This window comes from Alternaria ethzedia, assembly GCF_023757985.1.
Source record: "Alternaria ethzedia strain BMP 0044 chromosome Unknown scaffold_34, whole genome shotgun sequence".
NCBI lineage: Eukaryota > Fungi > Ascomycota > Dothideomycetes > Pleosporales > Pleosporaceae > Alternaria > Alternaria ethzedia.
The window spans coordinates 53,673-75,047 of NW_026056227.1; the positions used below are offsets into that span (position 1 = coordinate 53,673).

The window sequence follows — 21,375 nt, forward strand, 5'->3', positions numbered from 1 at the left end:
CTCGCAACCCTACAAAGAACCTCACTCATCATGTGCACCAATCCCCATCCCCAGGATTCCTCGATCTTAGACTTCCCCGCCCCACAATGCCAGACCGACGGCCCGCCAAGCCAGCGCTTGCCTCGCTTCCACTTTTCGTTACGTTATAGTTAACAAGGCCGCACGAGCGATCCAGCGAACTTAGTCAGGCATGTTATGAACCGTGATGTCAGCGAGAGTCAGGTTTTTGTCTGCACCTCGCATGGTGACCGCCGAGCAAAATGGGGCGAGCTTGTTGTTGGTTCTCCATACTCCACTCAACTACCAAGCTCCCAGACAACATCGGTTTCTTGGGCTTGGTGCTTGTGAAAAGCTTGTGTCTCAAGGGCTTCTTCTTGATCGTACACGTACTGGCGTTTGGGACTACTGTGACAGGAAGTGAAGGCAATTTCACGGCAAAAGGCGCGTGCCGCTGCGGATAGCTGCATCTACGCGTCTGGTTACATGAGTCGCACTCGAGCTACAACAGCATATTACCTGTGATTGGACTGGGAAAGGGTGTGAAGGTGTGTGTAAGCATTGGGTGACTGCTGCTTAGTCGCACCCTCGCCTTCAACAACCCGACTTATAAGCCAGACCCGGTAACGCTAGGTCCGCTCTTAGTCTTGGCTTCTCCTCCATCATGGCTTCTCCAACACTGCCTTCGACATCTTCGGCAAGTCTGAGCTCGCAGACGACTGAGGAAAAGCGAGATCATCGACCGAACCAAGATATATCAGGAGCATCTACACCACCGCCCACCTCAAAGTCCGATCCTACATTCATCACCTGGACCTCACCAACAGACCCATCCAACCCCTTCAACTTCTCTCCGTCGAAGAAATGGCGGACCACCCTTCTAGCCTGCACCATGACCTTCGTCGTCCAAGTCTCAGGAACAATGCTCACATCCGCCGCCGAGCAAATCAACACCAGCTTCAACGTCAGCGATGAAGCATTTCCGCACTCGTACTGGCCGGTGTTAAGCTGGAACCTAGGAGGCGCCGCAGCACCACTACTAGGACTGCCCTTAATGGAGAACTTTGGTGTGCGGTGGAGTTACATGGCCATCTACGCCGTGTTGATCATCTTCATCATTCCGCAGGCGTTGGCGAAGAACTTCGCGACGTTGATTATAACGAGGATTATTACGGGGTCGTGCTCGGGCGTACTTGCGAATATCACGTCGGGGATTGTAAGCGATATCTGGAGGGATGGGAGAGCGAAGAGTTTCGGGACGTCGCTTTACATCTTCGCATTGCTTGCGGGGCTTAATATGGGGCCTGTGTTTGGTAGTTTGGCTGTTCAGTATACGACTTGGCGATGGTAAGATATGCTTTAGTTGCTTGCGCGGGACTCTGGCTAATCTAGACGTAGGATCTTTCTGAGTCAAATCATCTTCTACAGCGCTCTTATGCCGGTGCTGTTCTTCCTTCTTCCTGAGGTGCGACCAGATGTCATCCTCACTCAGCGTGCACGTCATATTCGCGCAAAGACGGGGAAAGAGGTGTATGCCCAGGCTGAGAAAGAGCACACAAGTTTTGGCGAAATTCTCAAAGAGACGCTCGTTCGACCAACGCGTATGCTGTGTACCGAAGGCGTCGTCCTTTCCTTTGGGTTATGGAGTGCTTTCTGCATCGGGACGGCCTTCATGTTTACGCAATCCATCGTACAAGTCTTCTCAGAGCTGTACGGCTGGACATTCTTCGGCACAGGCCTCGTGCAATCCGCCGTCGTAATCGGGGAGCTCATCGGCCTCGTCGCATCACTAGTCCAAGATCGCATCTACTTTGCATCCGCGAGACGCAACACTGAAACCCCAGGGAAGCCGATCCCAGAAGCGCGACTCTATCTCAGCATCCCAGCTTCGTTCATCGGCCTGAGCGGTGGACTGTTCTACTTCGCCTGGACGTCCTACTCTTCCATCCCGTGGATCGTACCCAGTATATCGCTCGCTTTCGTGGGTTTCGGTATGTTCTGCAGTACAGCGGGGGTAACGACGTATGTGGTTGATGCGTACGCGAAGTATGCTGCGAGTGCTATCGCGGGCATTGCGTTTCTGGAAAACTTTATGGCTGCTTTCTTGCCGCTTGCGACGCAGAGTATGTATCGTACGTTGGGGTTTAATTGGGCGAGTAGTCTGTTGGGGTTTATTGCGTTGGCGTTGAGTTTCATTCCGTTGATTCTGTTGAGGTTTGGGAAGAGCATACGGGGGAAGAGTCCGTTTATGAGTGAAGCGGGGTATGAAGACTGAGTATGTTCAAACTTTTGGTAGATGGGAAAGGAGAACACACAATGCAAGATATGTCTTTGCATAACGAGCATGCGGATGTAAGACGTGTGATTGAAAGAGCATAAATGCCTTGGTTGTGAGATGTGTTGCAGTGGTGTGGAGCAAAAGCCCACATGCGGGGGACGATTGGCGTACCAGATGGACCAGATGCGACACCTTCACTTCATCGCCGGAGCCAGCGCGATCGCAGAAAATCTCAGATCCCCACCTTTCTCAGACTCACTCCTCATCAAACGACCAATCCCCTTCTCCAACGCAGCCGGACTAAGCACATCCTCGTCCTCCCCCAACACACCCCGATCAAGCGGACCCATGCGACCGCCTTCAAGTTCCCACAGGTGCCCATCTTTCGCCTTGACGAAAGCCACGAAATGCTGACCGGTATGCGCCTCCTCAATCACTGCAGGTGGGGCTGAGTCTCCCAGTTTCACGGCGTCTGCGTGAGCCTTCTCGAACGCGTCGGAGTCTTCGAGCACTCTCGCGCGCTCCCAGATGGGCTTTGGTAGCGCGTCTTCGCGCATCTTGGCTAGTGTTGAAGAGGGCTGGATGTGCTGTGCAGCGTCGCTGTTGAGCAGGCAGTGCACAAGGCCTATACTGCCGCAAGCATTTCCTATGGTCTGCTTGAACCATATGACGGGTTCGGCGTCGCCTTTACCCTCGTACTCGGTCTTGTCCTTGTCTTCTGCTCTTCGAGCCTCGTCCCAGGTTGGTGTCAGAGGAATGATGACAAGTAGTGCTACCGCTGGTCGCGGGATGAAGCTCAGCATGTCGGAGTCAGTGAGTGAGTAGATGTCGTAGAAAGAGAGCGCTGTCGTGTCCAGGCCGAGGTCTTGAGCCAGGTGGTTCATGACCTCTGGGTTGTTCTCAAGGACGTTCCACATCTTCTTCGGCATCTTCTGTGAAATCTCTTGCGACATTTTGAAGGGAGTTGTGGCTGTTCAGAGATGCTGGGGGTTGCGTTGGGCTGGCTGGTTTTTAGTAGACTTGAGGTGTGGACAGGTTAGTCTTGATGAATATGCTGCTTCCTAGGCAGCGATCAGACGCGTAACAACGATATTTAGTGACAGGCAGCCATGCAGGTACGCTGCAGGTAAATGGAAGGGCGTACAGGGCGGACAAAGGTGGGGAAGGATCCGGCCCTCCAAATGGGGAAAGGCCCCGCGCTAACCCTGAGTTAGGCGCGGCTGGCGGGGCATCATTCCCCGCGACGGCACCATCTCAGCAAAGTTCAGACAACGCACCATCCTACAAACTTGACGTATGAAACTGCCTTGTGGGTACGTGATGTCTTCCTATAGTTGAACGATGTTCTCCCGCAGTCATCTATTGGCGCGGACATCCGAGCAATCTGTAGGGGATACATGTTGCATCCGCCGGCTCTCCGCAGTAGTAAAGTCCAGCGCTTACATTTGAGCCTCTTCATCCACCACACTTATGTATATGACTGACCTAGAGTCTCTCGGCGTATCTCAGCTCACCTTTACCTAATACACCAGCGAGGAAGACACCCAACTCTACAACACCACTCCACATTCCAACTTTCGAGCTCACAATGGATGACGAAGCCCGACAAGCAATGGCAAGCATGAAGATGCCACGCCGCCCCATAAACTTTGTTTCCGCAAAGCAAGGCGAAATTCTCAAACTAGGTCAAATCACTTGCAGAGTCATGGAAGATGGATCGCGGACAGACAACCGCATAGGCTCTGCAGAGTTCACACTGCCTCCAAACACACCTGGGCCACCAGCACACTGGCATGAGATGCACGACGAGACGTTCCTTGTTACCAAGGGAATGGTTCGGGTACGTCTTTATCTTTCCTCCCATTCCATCCAGCTTCTGCAGATAACACAGCTAACCGTCCCCGCAGTTTCACGCACCCGACGGCGCCATACAAGACGCCTACGTCGGCGACTACGTTACCGTACCCATCCGCGCACCCCACACCTTCTCGAACCCTACAAACGAAGAGTCCAAGTTCTTCAACACGTATACCCCCGCGTTCTACATCGATTACTTCAAGACCCTGGCTGAGATAAGTAAGACGGATGAGAAGATGATGAAGGAAAAGAACATCGAGGTCATGGCGCGGTATGCGACACTGCCTGCGCCTGCAAAAGAGATGATGGAGGAGAAGAAGTAAAGGCCGAGAACAGCTTCTCTGGAATGATATAAGAATAGTACTAGGAATACAATCATGCGCATGCGATACGCAGGAAAAAGCTACTAACAAACGCCAGAGTTATCAATACGATGAAGAATTCTCCGCCCAAACACCGCCAGGGCCAGCCCAGCGCAACATCTCAAATCACAGTCGTATCCCCCTCCTCATCCACTCTACAGATACTGCACTCCTGATACAACTTTGCGCAAAACTCCCTCACCGTCATTTCCGCACCCATATCCGTCCCAATAAGATGGTTCTTCATGCAATACCACACCCACTGCCCACCACTCGCCTCATCTCTCCTCAAGTAGTTCTCGCCCGGGCTCCACGTATCCAAACTGAATGTTATCCCAGTGAGCTGCGGCCCCCGCGGCACGGTGTCAGAGTACTCCGTGCCGAGCATCTTGAGCGACTGGGAAGCATGGTACCAGATCCAAAGCGGGTTCCAGAGAGGATCGCCGAGGGCTTTGGCGTCGAGAGTAAAGGTCTTGACGTTGGCCATGTGTTTGAGTTGCTCGCGCATGCGGCGGCCGAGCGTCCAGGATGAGGATGTCATGGAGCGCGGGTCTGTGACGCCGAGCATGGAGGATGTTGTGACCAATTTGAGGGAGCAGTTTTGCACTTTGGAGAGCAGGTCGGGGGAGATGTTCCATACTCTGTTGTCCTGGGTTGATGGCGCTGGGAATGCAGATGGAGGGGTGCTGGTGGCGGGCTTGTATGTCTGGGGCGTGACGCTGAAGTGGAACGTCTTGCGCTTGCAGATCATGTCCATGTATTCTGAGTAGACTTGCTTGTTCGCTAGGAATATCCATTTACTCTCGTGTCGCACAGGCGATGATGTGGATGTGGATGTCCAGCGTGCGGGTCGCATCCAGTTCAGCGTTGAGCGCTGGATCTCGTTGCGCGCTGGTGGCGGGTAGATGGGGTCGTCAAGGAAATGCTCGTACACTATATCCCGCAGCTCTTGTGGTAGGTCCAGGAATCGGAACGGCTTCTTATTCTGGTATTGCATCTTGCGGTACTTTCTGAAAGCGACGACGCATAGTAGGGGAAGTAACAATGCGAGGAGGGTTATCCAACCCTGTAGCTCAACGCCAGCAATATTGTATTCCGCAAGCCATGGCTGCCAGCGCGACAGCTCGCTCGCCTTTATCGATGCGGATGCCATGACGATGCTCATGGTAAAGTGTGGGGTGCCGTGTAATTGAGCGTGCCTAGCACGCTAGCGGAATACGTGCGATGCGAGGAACACGATGGTGCCAGGGGCGCTGTCCAGCTTCCCTCACACAACGGAAACAGCGCGGGACTACGGGTATCGCGCGATGCTGAAACAATAGTCCTGCCTTCGTATACGGCAGTATCCAATCGCCGAAGCGTTCTGATCGGTCAGACGACAACTCCGAAGGGTGCCGCGTTGTTCGGCCGCTCGCACAAAGGGATCGTGCGCACACGCGGGATGCAAGACTGCGCGATGAGTCGAAATGAGATGATGGGTGGAGGTGCAAACAAGGGAGGTTGTGGAGGAATGCGCGAGGGGCAGATTCGCAGCTGAGTAAGATAATCAATACTGATGCCTTGCGGATACGACTGATGAGGCAACCTGAAACGGGTCGCCTTGCGCCGCAGCTGCTAACAACGACATCGCCACGTTGAGACTATCGTCAGGTGGCACCGCGTCAGACATCCGTCATCTCCGTACCTAACGCATGTGTTCGTTCAGAGATCGCAAATTCCAACGTCAAGAACAGGACAGACATTTATACGAAGACGCGCACGATGGGCTTATTGTACGTGGAAACTCTTTATTCTGTTAATGCCTGGCCGGAGGTGTATGCTACCTAACACGAGGCAAGTCGTTCGACTAGACTTCCAGCGAGTACTTCTTAGGTGTCTCTTAGTACCATCTCGAAGATGGCTATGTCCGACGCTCGATTGGCGACTGAACGCCGGCACGCACCCTACTATCGATTACTCCTTCCTTACCACCACTGCCACACCGATAGTCTCGAGGAAGCGAACTTCTGCAGACTGCTCGAGACGCTGCTTGAATCCCACACCATCGCCATATCCAACCGAACACACAACCTCAACTCGTTCCAGATCTGGAAAGTCGGTCTTCGTCAGCTCTCCTAACCAGCTCGTGAGCTTTGACTTGCGGTCCCCGTCATCTGGTCCTGGAGACCTAGGGTGGGTGATGACTAGAGTCCGAATGCGACGAGGTAGCAGCTGAGACGGACTGGACCCTTCGAGTCGCTGGAAGTCGTGACTATCCACCAGGCCACACTCAGCAATCTGTATTCGTCGTAGCTGTTCGGACTCACGAACGTCCAAGCGAGTAGTTGAGGTGTCGGCGAAATGTACAGGATCTGTGTACGTGAACGTCAGTTTCTCGACTGAGCGTCCGTAGATAAGCAACATCTGCACAGCCTCTGGGCTGAAGCAGCCAGTATTTCCGAAGGCTGAACAGCCGAGATGGTCTACAGTACTCTGAGGAAATTTGGGGTGACCCACGTCCCGCAGATAAGAACCAAAAGTCAATGTATGGATGTTTGGGAGATGATGGAGGAAGAAGATCGCTCCCACGAAGTCGTTGTTCGGAGCTCCAGGTTCCATTTCCAGTGTGAGCGATGTGATATTGGGAGCTCTGGCAGCATTGCTCGGTCTCAGTAGCTTGGCCTTGATGCCTATGCATAGGGTATGAAGCGTAGGTAATGTAACGACCGCCCAGTCCAGATGACCATGAGAGAGGCAGATAGATGTAAGCTTCGAGAAGCAGGGTAGTTCCACAAGCTTGTGTATGGGGACTGGGAGTCTTCCGAAGATGTCCTTGTTGATGTCCTTATTGATGTCCTTATTGATTTCATGTACCGGACGACCAGGGTGTTCTAACTCGGTCTTGCAGGTATAATCGTCCAAAGCGGTAATAGTCAAAGAACGCAACTCGGTAAGACGTGCCAGGAGATCGCAAGCGAGCTTCTTCTCATCCACTTCGACTACATCGCTTCTGGGCCTACTCAGCAGAGCGACGGGCGACACGCCGGAATACATGAGCTGCGGATACTCAACGGATATTGAACGCGGCAGGAACCACAAATCCTGGACTTTGGGCGCCAAGTGAGGCTTTTGTTTGATAGTCCAGAGAAACACGGCGAGAGCAGACTTGGTGGGTTGGTCGAATGTGGACTCGTTGTCTGAATCTTCCCAATCTTCCCAATCTTCGCCGCCTGGACGAAGGTCGACAAAGCGGTAGAGGACATCCTGCGCAGCCTCTGTGTAGCGCTTCGAGGCGCGTGCCAAGGAACATAGACCCTTGTACTCCAGACTCTCAGCCACCTGTATCAGAGTCTCGACGGCGCATCTATCGATGTGGCATTTGCCAGGTGTCGGAATGGAGGGGTCTTGCATCGCGAGCATACCGAGTGCGCTGGAGAGGTCGGCGTCGGGTGTCGAGGCCACTGACAACGCGGTACCTGAGGCGGGGTTTGAGAGCGCCATGGCTGTCAAACTGGCTGAGCAGACGATTTGGGGACTGGTGTTGGAAGCAGCTCGGTGGTGGTAAGTGGTGAGAGACGAGACGCGCTAGTGGTAGCAAACACGAGGGCATGGCCCAGAACGGAAAGTGCGCTTGGACACCTTGTTCATCTTCACCAAGAGAGGCATGAGCGTGGACTTTTGGACATCAAGCAAGAGCCGAAAGACATACATATAACCAGATCGAGTGGAGAAGGGAGTCGTTTCTATTTACAGTCTGAGTTGAGTTGAATGTTACCAATGTGGAGAAGTGATTACTTCACCACCGTAGATGTTCCGAAATCATTCCGAGAGAGAAGAGTGTAGCCACGAGCCATATCCAACATAACCCATCTTTAACGCTTCTTTATTAAGAAGACTATAGATCCGAGAAGAAGAAATGGGTATAATAAAGCAGCCGAATTCAGGTAATAAAGCTTCTTTGTACCGTATCGGACCTCTTGCACATCGATACGCCGTGAAATATCCTCCAACTCTTCACTTTGTCGAGTTAGAGCGAGAGATTGCTCTTTCATCTTTTGAGTTTGCTTTTGAATCTCTCGAGTGTGCTCTTTGATCTCTTTGATCTCTTCAATCAACTTCTGTTGCTCTTCTATAAGTCCCCGGCGATGGCGGCGAATAGCCAGGATGGTCAGAATAGGCATGTCCCAAGGTTGCATTTCTTTGGTGTTGAAACGTTGAGCTGATTCTTATGCGTCAGTAATGCTCAAGACCAGAGGTGAAGTACTCACTGATAATGTTTCTGAGGTGTGGGATAAGGAGTGTGAAATACTTCCTAGCAGTAGCCTTTTATACGTATAGGCGATAGGCGACGAAGGGATCTGTTACATAGTGTGACATTGCAAAACTTTCCAGTCTCTCTTGATTGCGCTGCTGCCTACGAATTATTCAGGGTTCGTGACATGTTAACCATGGTACACAAGTACCGAAGTTGCGATTAAGACCCTTTGCGAACATCAAGCACGGAAACCACCACGGAAAAGTCACATCATGAAAACTTTGTATAGATAATGCATTCATTTCTTAAACATTAGAAACTACCAAATTATTAGGTATTATCCTCAACAATTACTTCTTCTCCCCTGTGCAGCCTCAGAACATGGACTAGTATCCAAGCTGACCCCTAACAGCACCAGCAACAAACTGCGCAGTGTGCGAGTCAGTGAAGAAGCCCTTGGGGTTAGCTACAATCTGCTTGACGTGGAAGCCATCAGCCTGGTCCTTCTGGGTAGTCGGGTTGATAACGCCAACGGTGAAGGGACCCTTGAGGCAGCCAACGGAAGTGCGGCGCTCATCGGGGCCGGTAGGGTTGGGGAAGGCCTGTGAGATGTGTGTTAGTAATCGCCTCAAGTATGCGGAATGCAAGAGGAAAAGGAGGTCAACTTACAAGTCTGGGTGGTCCAGCCTTGCCCTTGACAGCCTCGTGGATGTGAGTCGCGGTGAGCGCAGGGGACTGGTAGTCTCCAGTGACACCGCTCAGGGTGATGTTGTAGCAGATGGTGTTCTCAGCGATGTTGATGCCGTATTTGAAGAGGCCCTTGGCGCCGGGCTGACCGGGTGCAGGTGCGCCGGTGTTGGCGATGACCTGGTCGGGTGTGGCCTTGACGACGTATTCGGCGTCGAAGTAGAAGAGCTTCTCGTTCTTCTTCCAGCCGTTATCCTTAGCGTTCCATTTGGCCTCCAAATCCTTCTTGCAGTCGGTCTTGTAGTCGTGCTTGCCGGCAGTGGGAGCGGCGAAGGCAAGGGGAGCGGAGATGAGAGCGAGGAGGGCGGGGGTGGTGAAATGCATGTTGGATGTTGTGTAAGTAGCGGAAGCTGTAGGATGGTATGTGGATGTAGTGAGGAGGATGTGAGATGCTGATGAGAGATAAATGAAGCTATCCTGTGCGGTCCTTTATACACATACGGCTCTCCACTTCGCCATCAGAGCTCAACTTCATTTCCCTTCTGCCCTGGCCCGATGACATCGGTGGACGACGCACTGCAAGCATGGATCGGTGGTAAAGACTCTTGGACATGGACACTGGTGTCTTGGTGAAATCTTCAACGTAGGTTTCGCCAAGTCAACAGGATGATTTGAGATCATTTCCGCCATGGCCGAGCCCGTACATGCGATGTAAGGCGTGACCCGCGGTATGGGTAGTGGTCTTGGTATCTCCATTTTGCTGACAAGAACTTAGACGGAAGGAGTGAACCCCGATGCGAGGCTGCCGTCTGCATGGATCTGGCCAACGAGAGTTGAGCCCATTAGAAACCTAGCATGTGTGCCCAATGAGCAGAGCGCTCGAACGTGCCGTAGAAGACGCCGTCCACCGTCTTGGTAACGGAAGATCCCATACTTTTGCAAGGCGAGCTTGCATCCATCAAGCCCACGATCGCCCCCAAGATATCGCCTAGCTATCTTGGTGCGGGTAGAGTAAGATCCGTAGTCTTACCCCAGCTCCTGATCGGGCTTACTCCTTCACCAAGTCTTCCTTTTTGAGCCATGATCTACCTACCCGCGTGGCTGTGCTGACTGAAAGGGACTACGTGCCCAAGGCGCTAGCTCGCGTTGGCCTTAATGTCGACCAAACCTACTCGCAAGGCGCTATCGTTTCCCCAGAGAATTGAAATAGACCTTCGGGTCTCGATTGATGTTGACGTTGGTGTCCGCAGCGGAGAAGTTTAGTAAACTTCCTGGGTACTCTTGGCTGCAGCGCCGTGGGTGCCCTGGAAGGATGCCACTCATCACTGAATTGTACAGTATTTTGGAGTAACGTTGGTCTCCATCGCAATCTGCTGTAATGCCGTGCATGTGTGGTAAACTGTCAGACTTTAGTTGTGATGTTCAGGGAGAAGAAGCTCCCGGTGCTTCCAGCTGACAGGATGACATCACCAATGTGCCAATGCCAAGACCCACCCGATAGCGGCCTGTTCTCCGCCTTTCCTCCTCACGCTTTCCGCGCACTACCGAATTGACAAGCCGGGGACCGGATCTCTAGCAACACGACGGCCCAAATGCCCAGACAACGCTGCTTAGCCGTACTGGCGTCCTGTTACGTTTTCTTTCAACCATCAGAGCAAACCTTCAAATGATCAATCGGCCTTCGCCAACAAGTGTATGCACTATCACTACGTATCTTTAGAAGAATTCGACCCGCCTGGGAGGTTCAAAGGCCTCTAGTTTCCTACGTGAGGGCTGAGAGATACAATGAGAAGGATGCTAGCGCTAGATGTGATACGCCAAAGCTTGCTTGGTTGAAGACAAAAAAAAACCTAGAAAAGGACCGCTGGTTTCAGGAAGGGAGCAGTCTAAGTCAATCACAACGCCAATAGTTCACGAAAAGCATGTTAATATCAACAGAAGATTAAGATCAGCCTAAGAATGTAGCTACGTAGACAAACCGAAAACTCCCAGATCGTACCTCTCAGCTCTCCTCATCCTTCCGCACTACTCAAGCGATATCGACACAAGACAAATGAGATATCAGCAGATCATTAGATGCGCCAAGCTCGAAGACATCGGTCCTGCTACCCCTAGAAAGCGACTGCGCGCGTTGGAACTGCAGGTGAAGCGGGTGTCCTTGGTGATGGAGCCACGGAGGCAGGCAAAGAGCTCTGCGACGAAGCTGAAGAGCCAGGCGAATACCTTGGAGACTCTGATCGCGGAATTTTGTCACCCTCGTCAAGTTCTGCATCTGCTGAGACATCGTTGATCTCGCTGTGTAGCACATCGAGTTCTCCTCCGTGCAAGTGGAAATAATCCACGTCTTGGCGTTGATTCATATCGAATCCATTTCCGTTCGATATGTTCACACAGACGGAAGCAGTCTCTTTGGCATTTTAGCTGTCGCTAAAGAAGAATGCGCAATGCAATGAATTGAACGCTGTGGATATCGTGGCCCAATGGCGAAATTTCATTGACTGACAGTCATGGGGTATACGACTGAGTCGCAGGGGTGGCAATCGACTCTAAGCGGTAAATAGTATAGAAACGCCCCTCCCGCAAGTTTGATGGTCTACTGGGCGATAGTTCTGGTTTGCGTTTGGCTATCGCAATGCCGATGAACAACTTGCAATTTTTCTTTCTGCCACCACTCGATTCGAGTGCTCAATCTATCCGCCTCCTACATTAATTTGTATGATGCTAACGTAGCCCTAATAGTCATAAAGACCATAATGGCCTTCTGGTCAATTCACTCGAGCTTCTTGTTGAGACCATCAACACTTTCAGGCCACCCATGACCCCGCACTCTCGACCTGGCCATCCATGAAGATCCATCCTACTGCGACCTAGATTCTCTTTTTTTTTTGTCTGACTTGTCTTCGCTTTGCTACAACGACACCAACTCAGAAAGCTCACTAAGTCAAGCCCTTACCTAGGTAGTTGTCCACCGCCCATCTGGCCCTGGCCGTAACCGTACACGGAAACATCGTGGTGCGCTACAGTCCTAATCGGGAAACGAGCACACGTCCAGCCAAGCCACATCTTCTTTCGATAATGTCGGTCACTTAGGTTGCGGGGTAGTCTGTTGTTACAACACGGCGTTTCGCGATCCAAGAACTGCCTTTCCTCCCACGCTTCGCCTTCGCCTTCGCCTCGATTAGCAGAGACAAGGGGCTCAGCTGTATGTTCAAGAGCGCCCGCCTATTTGAACGACTTCGTGAGCCCGATGAAGATTAACGAAGGGGCTGATACACATTCATACGGCGGCCTCGAGCCCCGGTTTGTGTCACACTTTGTGGAGATTAAATTTTGTTCCGTCCGATTACTAATGAAGCCACTAACCCAATTATCCCAACAAGTCAACCAGCCCGACAACGCCAAATCCACGACATGCAGCCCATCCGTTCCCACGACAGCGACAACGACAGCGGAGCCATGATCACCATCTTCGACGGCCATTTGCAACACCATGCCGGATCCATGCGACCATCCTTCTGACCTCCGCAGCAGCGTCAGACCATGCGACAACCACCACCGGCATTCCCATCCACACATCAGACACCATGTGCGAGACACAAGATCTCCTTCATCCACAAGACGCTCTCCTTACCCCAGACGCGGGCCCGGTAGTCGTCGCGTACAGGATCTACCTTCATGTTCCTCTTTCGCCATATATCCCACAAAGCAGCAATCTGGTCTTTCACCATCTTGGTATCTTTACCACCTAGCACGGCCACCTTTAAGTATCCCTCTAGGGCAGTGGCGTTGATGGTAACGGTGTCAAGAGACTTGGCGTGCACCTGTATCTTGCCCTCCTTAACATCTGAATGTATCTCTTGGAGGTCGACGAGGAGTCGCTGAGCCTGGGCGGGGCTCAGGTTCATGTAGAAGTTGGAGACCTGATCCGCGAGAGCGAGTAGTTGGTTGGGGATGGGGTCGACGACGCCGTGAGGGCCTGCCGAGCTGACGAAAGCAGGTCTTGATGGAGGAGGCGCACCCAGGTTCAGGACCTGGGGATGAGAGTCCTCGGGATCGCGCAGGACGAGGTGATTGGCGTCGTTGAAGGTGTCCATCGTGTAGCGATAGCTTTGAAAGGTAGAGGTTTATGATTTGGAGGGGTTCTGATGTAGTGTGAGCAGCAGCTTACAGAGATGTGCGAGAATATATACCGACCGACTTGTGAGCGAGGATATGTGGCATTTCCGCTTTGCAACCTGTTCTGATGGTCTCGCGACCGACGAGCCATGGTTGTATCGCCATCCCATCCAAATTTCGAAATGATGGGGTAATTGTGTTGCCTATATGGCGATTTTTTCGAGACGAGCTACCCACCGGGGGTGTCGGCGGCCGAGCCAGGAAGGCTTGGCGCGCCCTCGCGCACACCTCAGATGGAGTACGTGTTAAACTTCGATTACGACCTTTGAGACACCTGGTAGAGGGCTGTTACCTGTTCGAGACTTGATTTTTTTTGGATCTAAGATACCCCATAACGCTGTTATTCATAAATCACACATTCATACTGGAAATATCGACCGCAACAAACATGTTTAGCAGGGGTAAGCTGGAGAGAGTCGCGCTTCAGCCCGCCACAAAACGCCTCTCACAATACAGTCTTGCAGTGTGGTGACAGCTAAGCCGAGCAATGATTGATAAATGAGCAGACGTTCGGTTCTTCGAGTCGTCTTCAGTCTGCCAGATTGATTCTCCAGCAATGGGTTCTATTTTTTACACCGTCTTCGCATTTGCACTGCTTTTCCTTAGGGCAAGTGCGACTGCTGCGTACTGCTCCAAGCTGCCTTTTGCATTCTTTACACCGCTTGCAAAGCATCCAGGTGCGCAGTCGTTCTGCACTTCAAAGTACCCGATTCCTCGTCCAACATGCTTCTTCACGACTACCATCCCCTCAACCACAACTATCTCGGCAACAGCGACTACTGAACCAGATACGGTCACGATACCCCTAACCACAGGCGACGGCCCCACGGTTACTTTTACCAATACTATGTAAGTCTAACACTTTAGATTAATCAACGTCCCCTCTTTACTAACCTCAACCACACAGTACTCCAGAACCCACCACCCTGACGGAGACAAGTACAGTTGCCACAACCATAACAACGTGTGCTCCAGGCATCGTTCCACGCAACAACAACCAAGACAAAGACAAGCTTGCTCCAATCTTCTCCTCGCTCCAAAAGCAAGCTGCCTCCTTCGTCAAGACTCTGTGCTCCTGCATCGAGACTACACCCGGCTGCAGCACCTCAACAATAACCACTCGCCCGACCCTTTCTACAACTGCCACTGTCGTCATTACAAACGTACCCATATCAACCGTTACCCTCCCAAACACCGTCATAGTCACCATCCAAACTACGCTCACCCTCGCCCAACCCACCTCCACAACGACCATAACTCAGACCGCGACCTCTACCTACTGTGCCCCACCCAAGCAAACAACTTGCCCCGGGGGCGTTAAACCCCTCGTCTGCGACGTGGGTTTATATTGCACATCCGACCAGTCCTGCGGGTGTTTGACCAACACCGAGGGTGACGTTGCTTGCGCGGACACTAACGCATATGTCCAGTTCTGCGACGAGGCCGTCAGCTGTACATCTAGTGCAGATTGTGGGACTAATGAGTGGTGTGTGACTAATTTGTGCTGCCCAGAAGCAAAGTGCTTGACCATCAAGCTCGATACGTGCGCGAATGTGCAGGCGCGTTCGAGGATCTTCAAAGCTGTCGCTGTACGTGAGCCAAGGCGTGGGGATGTTTTGCCACCAAAGAGGTGATGGGAAAGCATTTTGGACAGCTGTAGGGTCGTGTAGAGAAAAATGGCACAGATGCGTGGGGATTGTAGAAAACATATCCCCCAAGATGATATCCTGTGCAACAAATACTCCAAATGTGCCCACCTCGACAAATGTTGAACGAATGCCACCACAAAATCTGCAAACGACCTCTGCAATACCCATTAGAGCCGGAGTGCTCTCTGAATCGGCGAATTGCGTCAGCAAAAACGACTGGTATATACACTTTAGGTAGAGATGAGGAAGATGGTAGCAAGGGTAGCGACAAGTCTAACAGAGGCACACGCCACAAAAAAGACCATGATCGCTCATGTACATCAAGTACTCAGCACCTCAGGAAGACTGTCATGGTAATATCCAGTAATGTGGTATTGATATACTGTGGTAGCCAAGGCTGAAACGTGGTGGCTACACGCATGCCGGCTTGCATTAGTGGGCATGCACCCTCAGCTACCCATGTTGTATCTACAAAACCTCCAAATCCGCCTGACTAACAAACCATGTACCATTGTTGGTATCGATAGTCAAGTTCGTTTGCACCGTCTTTCCTCCCTTCAAACTTCCACTCTCCACCATACCACCAGCAACAGGCCTCTGCAGCCTATTCTCCCCACTCTTGACCGTAAAGTTGGCAATGGGAATCTCCCAGCCATTGCGCGTAACAACAGTCGGCAGGCCGAAGAAGTTAGCGGTCATCTCGTCGTGGGTGAAGTGCAGCTCAAAGTAGCCGCGGTAGTAAAGGTCCTGCCACTGGAGCTCAGCGTTGGAGGACTGGATGATGGAGGAGTAGTTGTTGGCGGTTGCGAGCGTGATGTTCGCGCCGTAGGGGCAGGGGGATGTGACTGCTGAGCCGGCGAATTCGACGCCGATGCTGCCGGCGCCGGTGCTGGAGTCGTAGTCCTTCTCGTCGAGCCAGATTAGGTCGCTGACCCATGAGGCGTGACTGTCACCTGCGAGGAAGATGTTGTTGTTGATGTTGTTGCTGTACAAGTGGTTAAGCGTGCGGTTCTTGTTCGATTGGTAGCCGTCCCATGCATCGTAGTTCAGCGGGTTGTCTTCTCCGTAGGCAGCGGATTGGTTGACGCGCGAGAAGACGATCTGAGATCCGACTATACGCCATGTTGTGCCACGCTCAGAAGACTCGGAAAGACTGCGGTAGAACCAGTTCTCTTGACGGGAGCCCATCAGAGAGCGGCCGGCATCGTTGGAGATGTCGTGGACGTAGTCTGTGTTCCAGTAGAGATCGGTGATGGAGCGATCGTATTGACGGGTGTCGAGCATCATCAAGTCTACAAGCTTTCCGATGGAGAACGAACGCCAAATTCTGAGGTTGTCATCCATGTCGACTTGACGAATGGGCATCCACTCGAAGTAAGCGCGAACAGCGTTCATCTTACGCTGGTCGACTGAGACGCCACCGTCGCGGAGGAAAGAGTCTTCGGTGTTATTGAGCTCTGACATGCCGTCACGGTAGGTGTTGTCAGCAACCTCGTGATCGTCCCAAACAGGAATCCAAGGGAATTGCTCATGGCTAGCAATGAGATCAAGGTCGGTACGGTAAGTCGCGAGCCTCTTTCGGTAGTCGTAGAGAGTGAAGATCTCACGGTCTGGCTGAGGAATGCGGCCAAGCGAGTTGCCCCAGCCGTAATCTCCATTCTTGTATTCGTAGATGTAGTCACCGAGATGAACGACGTAATCAACAGAGTCCTGGTTCGACGATTAGCTCAGTAGAAAATATGACCAGTCTTCAGCACGCACCTTGCGAACGGTGTTTCCGTAGGCGTTGAAGAAACCAAATGGGTAGTTTGCACAGCTGTACACGGCAATGCTAACATCGGTGATATCGTCGTCCGCATTTGGCGTGGTCTTTGTACGTCCAAGAGGACTCTTGTTCTCCAAACCGCACACATTGAACTGGTAGTAGTAGTTCGTGTAAGGCTTCAAGTTTTTGGCCTCGACCTTGACGGTAAAGTCTACGTCAGAGCTCGTGAATACCTTTCCAGAGTCGACGGTTGTGGAGCAGTTCTTGTTGTCGTACACCTTGTATTCTACGCATACCGGCGCCTTGGAAACTTGGACGTACTTCTCGTTGTCGTGGTCGAAAAGAGGTGCGTAGCCGGTGACCGTGACATTGGACTGCGAGTTGTCGCTTTGAGGGGCGACGCGGGTCCAGAGGATGACGCTGTTGGGGTATGGGTCGCCTGAAGCGACGCCATGGGTGAAGTTCAAGCTGGAGGCGGCATAGCTGCTTGCTGGATCGTTCCTTTTGACTACCTTGTGGATTGAGACACCCAGGGCAGGGTGGTGCTCCGAAGGCGATCGGTAGTTGATGTTCTTCGACCAGCTAGCGCTGGCGATAGATGCCAATGGCAGCAACGAAAAGTATTGAAGCTTCATATTGACAAACGGCTGCTGGAGGACGCCGATCGAACTTGCCAGCCCAAAGCTACCGGCTCTCCGGGCCTTTTTGTAGCTTTCGAGAAGATTGAGCCATTTTCAAGCTTCAGGAATCCAGGCAAGCTACGCCTGGACGTTTCTGCGTCTCTACTGCGTCATGCCTGCAGGAACAGAGGTTCACGGAATGCAACATCCCAATCACAGCTCGTGGAGCCAGCATGCTGCCATGTCGGTAGCGTTGACACGGGAAGGTGGGATTAACGGTAGCGGGGCGAATATCGCATGTAGAAAAGTTGAAGATGCAACCTAGTAGTTAGTCGTCATCAGCAGAAATACAGTTGTTCTGATTTGCTGCATTCACGGGCTATAGTTGAGATGCAGTACGGCGCGACGCACATGTCTGGGTGCTCTGCGCCTATTGGTCGCTACGAGCCGAAGCGGGTAGCTTGCACTAGAGTGAGAAAGGTTCAGCAATACTTCGCTGGGTCGACTTGGATGAATGTGGCAGGTGCATCTGTAGATCGGAAACGATAAAAAATGGTGTCTACCGAGGTAGTGTATTGATAAGTGATGGCTGGGAAGCGGTGTCGAAGGTCGGAGTAGAAAGCTCCGCGAGGTTTCGTTTCGGAGCAGGCAGCGAGCATGCTCCGAAGTGATACCGCGCCTTCCTCCATAACTCTCATCCCCGTGCGAACGATCCCGGAAAGAGGTATTGAAGGTGCGATACTTCTCACTCGGAGCACCCTTTTACGTATGATTCGTATAACATGCAGAAGGTGTGGCTGTTCATTACAAGCTGCGCTTCAAGCCTTTCCTCCGTCGGTCCTCCTCAACGGCGTGTACTCGTCTCTGGGTCAATTGCGGTGCTACAAACGAAGAAGAGAATCCACCTTTGCCTCAGACTGCTGGCTATTCGTACGAACCCCTACACGAACAGTTTATAAACCCAATACCCCACATAAACAACCACCCCAACAACCCCCCTCCCCCACGCCGGCACCTGCTCCTCCGCCTGCCAAAGCACCCACGTCTCAATACTCATCCTCGGCGCCCCAGGCGTAAACAGCATCGCATTCTTCGCGCCCTCGGTACGCCGCTGCGCAGCATGCGCATGCCTAAACATCTCCTTCTCATACCCCTCTACATACCGTCCCAGCGCCTCCACCCCATTAACACCTAAGCTGGCGGAGCTAGATGAGCTGTACGCAACAATCTGCTCCGTAAGAGCCATGGCATCGTAGAACGCCGTGTTAACGCCAATTCCCGCAAACGGCGTCATGACATGTGCTGCGTCGCCTAGGAGCGTGATGCCGGGTCTGTGTGGCCAGGTGAAGCCTACGGGGAGTTGGTACAGGTTTCTCCATACTAAGCCCGTTTTGGCTTTTTCTACTGCGTCGAGGAGCTGAGGTGACCAATCGTGAAGTTCCTTTCTCAACACTGCTTTCGCTGCTTCGACGTCATTTTGCGCGTCGAAACCGCATATTTGCGTGAAATCCTCTGGGTGCTGGCCGTAGTAGGAGACGTAGATGGAGGAGTCGGAGAGTTGTTGTATGGACAGCGATTTTCCGTCGGAGTAGGCGAAGACGCTGCCTCTGTTGACGAAGGCGTAGAGGTCTGGTGCGGCGGTTGAGGCGGAGGGTATGTACATTGTCCAGCCGCCTAGGCCGGCGTAGTATGGCTTCTCCGACGTCAAGAGATTGCGTGTCTTGCTGAAAGCGCCGTCGCAACCTACGATCAAGTCGAAGCCGTCTAGCACCTCGCCGTTCGCGAAACGCAAACGTAGTCCTGAACAGCTTTCTTCGACGCGCGAGAGCTTGTAGCCCCAGCGGACGGTGCCGTGAGGTAAGCTCTCCATGAGCATTTTTCTCAGATCTGCGCGATCGATTTCTGGTGCGTCTCCTGGGCTCAGCTTTCCGTCTGCTGTCTTGCGTCCACCTCTTCTCAACCATGTCGTGAGGTTTTTATCGGTGACGAGCAGACTCTCGCCGTCATAGCGAGCATACTTTTGAAACTCGTCCCACAAGCCTGCCAACTTAATTGCGGCGAGACCGGTGTTGGCGCGCAAGTCCAAGGTCCCGCCTTGTGAACGGTAATTGACAGAGGCTTCTGCTTCGAAGATGGTGGTGCTGCAGTCACATTGGGTGAGTAGTAGGCGTGCGAGCATGCAGCCGCCCGGGCCTGCGCCAATGATTGCGATTTTTGGTGCCATGTTTTTGTTACTCTTTGATGTTTTTTCGCCGGACGAGGTTGACGATCAGCGCTGGTATGGTTCTTTCATCTCCACCTGCAGCTTGGCTGAGGAGCTTCTTAAGGCTTGTTGAAGCTTACCTGTCAGGCCTCCAGTGACGCTGTCGCATTGTGCACCGGGTTAGGTTAGACGATGCTAACGGTGGCTGCCTCGTGTAACGTGGAGCAGGAACGTCAGTTTACGGAAGCGAGACGAGGAAGAGCGGCCCGTAATACCATGCTCCAAGTCGAGCAAGAAGTGTAGATACCACAATAGAACGCAAGAAGCTAGAGCAATATTTTGATCATTGTATGTGCAGTGCGCGAGAGAAGTATGTGCAGAGTAAGACGTAAGTATATACAAGAAGAGGTGCCTATGTGCATCTGCACAGCATCCATCCGACCAAGGGCAAAAGGCATCTAGCTCATGCTCAAGCTGTACTCAGTAACAGTAAGCTTCGCCTTGCTACCGGAGAAAGGCTCAGTGCCAGCTCCAACACTTGTCAAGATCTGGCTGCTGGGCATACCATGCTTGCCAGTAACCTCCTTGACAAACTCCATCAAATCACCGTTGAAGCTGTTAATCTGCTTCTCGGCGACAAAGCTGAACACATTCATCTGGCCGTTCTTGCCGTTGTACAACTTCCAGCTGTTGCCAGCCAGGGTGACGGTAGCAATGGGGCTGCCGGTGGCGGAAATGGGACCAGCGCCTCCGAGAGCACCGACCCAGATCATGATCTCGTACTCGGGGTCACCGCCAGCTTTGGAGGAGGTGAACAGGTCGTAGGAGACGTTTGCGATGAGGTCGTCGCCGGCGTAGGACCATTTCCAGACTGAAGGGATGGATTTGATGGATGAGAGGGCTTTTTGGGTGATCTTTGTTACGACGTTGGCGTAGGACTTGACGTGTCCGGGGCTGGAGGAGATGTTAGTATGAGTTTGGTGTCACAGAGAGAGAAGGACATACCCGCCAGTCCAGGACCATGAAGTGTGCCACTTGAGGGTCTTGCCACTGAGACCATCAACGCCGGTGCATTGGGAACCGGATGTGGCGTCGGCTTGGCCCCAGAGGTTGTTATAGACGGTGTAGTCACCGGTCACGGCGCTGTCCCATTGGCCGCAGTAGTCTGCACGCTTCTGGATGGTAGCGGTAGGTACGGCGAGGGCGAGAGATGCCGTGCTGGCGATGAGGAGCGCGCTGAACTTCATATTGACAGATTGTAGTAGTGGAAAAGAGTGTAGTGGTTTATTCGTTATTTGGAGTGCGGGTGGTAGACTTGAGAAGATATAGATCAAGTTTAAGTACAACGTCAGACATCGTACGAGCTAAGAAATAGAAAGAGGAGAACGTGCTCACGGAGTATCTGTATTCGTAGTCGACTCCGTTGTTTCGAAGGAATGAACATGTCAAGCAAGCTATGCCCGAACGAGACGCTACTCCTCTCAAGGGTATCCCATGGTCAGGCCGTAGACTTGTCGATCATCCGAGAAAGGTGGGAGGGCCACTTG

The 21,375-nt window shown here is 52.5% G+C and overlaps 10 protein-coding genes across 10 annotated transcripts; 2 read left to right on the forward strand and 8 right to left on the reverse strand.

The window, feature by feature from the left end:
- Positions 1–661: 661 nt before the first annotated feature.
- J4E87_009314 (uncharacterized protein) lies at positions 662–2,272 on the forward strand (the record flags this gene model as incomplete). Its single annotated transcript, XM_049380891.1, has 2 exons — positions 662–1,146; positions 1,396–2,272. 2 exons carry the CDS (start codon positions 662–664, stop codon positions 2,270–2,272), a joined length of 1,362 nt encoding a protein of 453 aa, XP_049229317.1.
- Positions 2,273–2,469: 197 nt separating this feature from the next.
- On the reverse strand, positions 2,470–3,228 carry J4E87_009315 (uncharacterized protein; the record flags this gene model as incomplete). Its single annotated transcript, XM_049380892.1, has 1 exon — positions 2,470–3,228. The coding sequence occupies one exon, from the start codon at positions 3,226–3,228 to the stop codon at positions 2,470–2,472; it is 759 nt and encodes a 252-aa protein (XP_049229318.1).
- A 635-nt stretch (positions 3,229–3,863) lies between these two features.
- On the forward strand, positions 3,864–4,455 carry J4E87_009316 (uncharacterized protein; the record flags this gene model as incomplete). Its single annotated transcript, XM_049380893.1, has 2 exons — positions 3,864–4,115; positions 4,183–4,455. 2 exons carry the CDS (start codon positions 3,864–3,866, stop codon positions 4,453–4,455), a joined length of 525 nt encoding a protein of 174 aa, XP_049229319.1.
- Positions 4,456–4,615: 160 nt separating this feature from the next.
- J4E87_009317 (uncharacterized protein) lies at positions 4,616–5,659 on the reverse strand (the record flags this gene model as incomplete). The annotated part of the gene is made up of 1 exon (XM_049380894.1): positions 4,616–5,659. The coding sequence occupies one exon, from the start codon at positions 5,657–5,659 to the stop codon at positions 4,616–4,618; it is 1,044 nt and encodes a 347-aa protein (XP_049229320.1).
- A 788-nt stretch (positions 5,660–6,447) lies between these two features.
- On the reverse strand, positions 6,448–8,083 carry J4E87_009318 (uncharacterized protein; the record flags this gene model as incomplete). The annotated part of the gene is made up of 2 exons (XM_049380895.1): positions 6,448–8,008; positions 8,076–8,083. The coding sequence occupies 2 exons, from the start codon at positions 8,081–8,083 to the stop codon at positions 6,448–6,450; spliced, it is 1,569 nt and encodes a 522-aa protein (XP_049229321.1).
- A 1,031-nt stretch (positions 8,084–9,114) lies between these two features.
- Positions 9,115–9,799, reverse strand: J4E87_009319 (uncharacterized protein; the record flags this gene model as incomplete). The annotated part of the gene is made up of 2 exons (XM_049380896.1): positions 9,115–9,330; positions 9,398–9,799. The coding sequence occupies 2 exons, from the start codon at positions 9,797–9,799 to the stop codon at positions 9,115–9,117; spliced, it is 618 nt and encodes a 205-aa protein (XP_049229322.1).
- A 3,191-nt stretch (positions 9,800–12,990) lies between these two features.
- Positions 12,991–13,509, reverse strand: J4E87_009320 (uncharacterized protein; the record flags this gene model as incomplete). Its single annotated transcript, XM_049380897.1, has 1 exon — positions 12,991–13,509. The coding sequence occupies one exon, from the start codon at positions 13,507–13,509 to the stop codon at positions 12,991–12,993; it is 519 nt and encodes a 172-aa protein (XP_049229323.1).
- Positions 13,510–15,708: 2,199 nt separating this feature from the next.
- J4E87_009321 (uncharacterized protein) lies at positions 15,709–17,640 on the reverse strand (the record flags this gene model as incomplete). Its single annotated transcript, XM_049380898.1, has 2 exons — positions 15,709–16,950; positions 17,002–17,640. The coding sequence occupies 2 exons, from the start codon at positions 17,638–17,640 to the stop codon at positions 15,709–15,711; spliced, it is 1,881 nt and encodes a 626-aa protein (XP_049229324.1).
- Positions 17,641–18,565: 925 nt separating this feature from the next.
- Positions 18,566–19,849, reverse strand: J4E87_009322 (uncharacterized protein; the record flags this gene model as incomplete). The annotated part of the gene is made up of 1 exon (XM_049380899.1): positions 18,566–19,849. The coding sequence occupies one exon, from the start codon at positions 19,847–19,849 to the stop codon at positions 18,566–18,568; it is 1,284 nt and encodes a 427-aa protein (XP_049229325.1).
- A 437-nt stretch (positions 19,850–20,286) lies between these two features.
- J4E87_009323 (uncharacterized protein) lies at positions 20,287–21,075 on the reverse strand (the record flags this gene model as incomplete). The annotated part of the gene is made up of 2 exons (XM_049380900.1): positions 20,287–20,782; positions 20,834–21,075. The coding sequence occupies 2 exons, from the start codon at positions 21,073–21,075 to the stop codon at positions 20,287–20,289; spliced, it is 738 nt and encodes a 245-aa protein (XP_049229326.1).
- Positions 21,076–21,375: the final 300 nt, after the last annotated feature.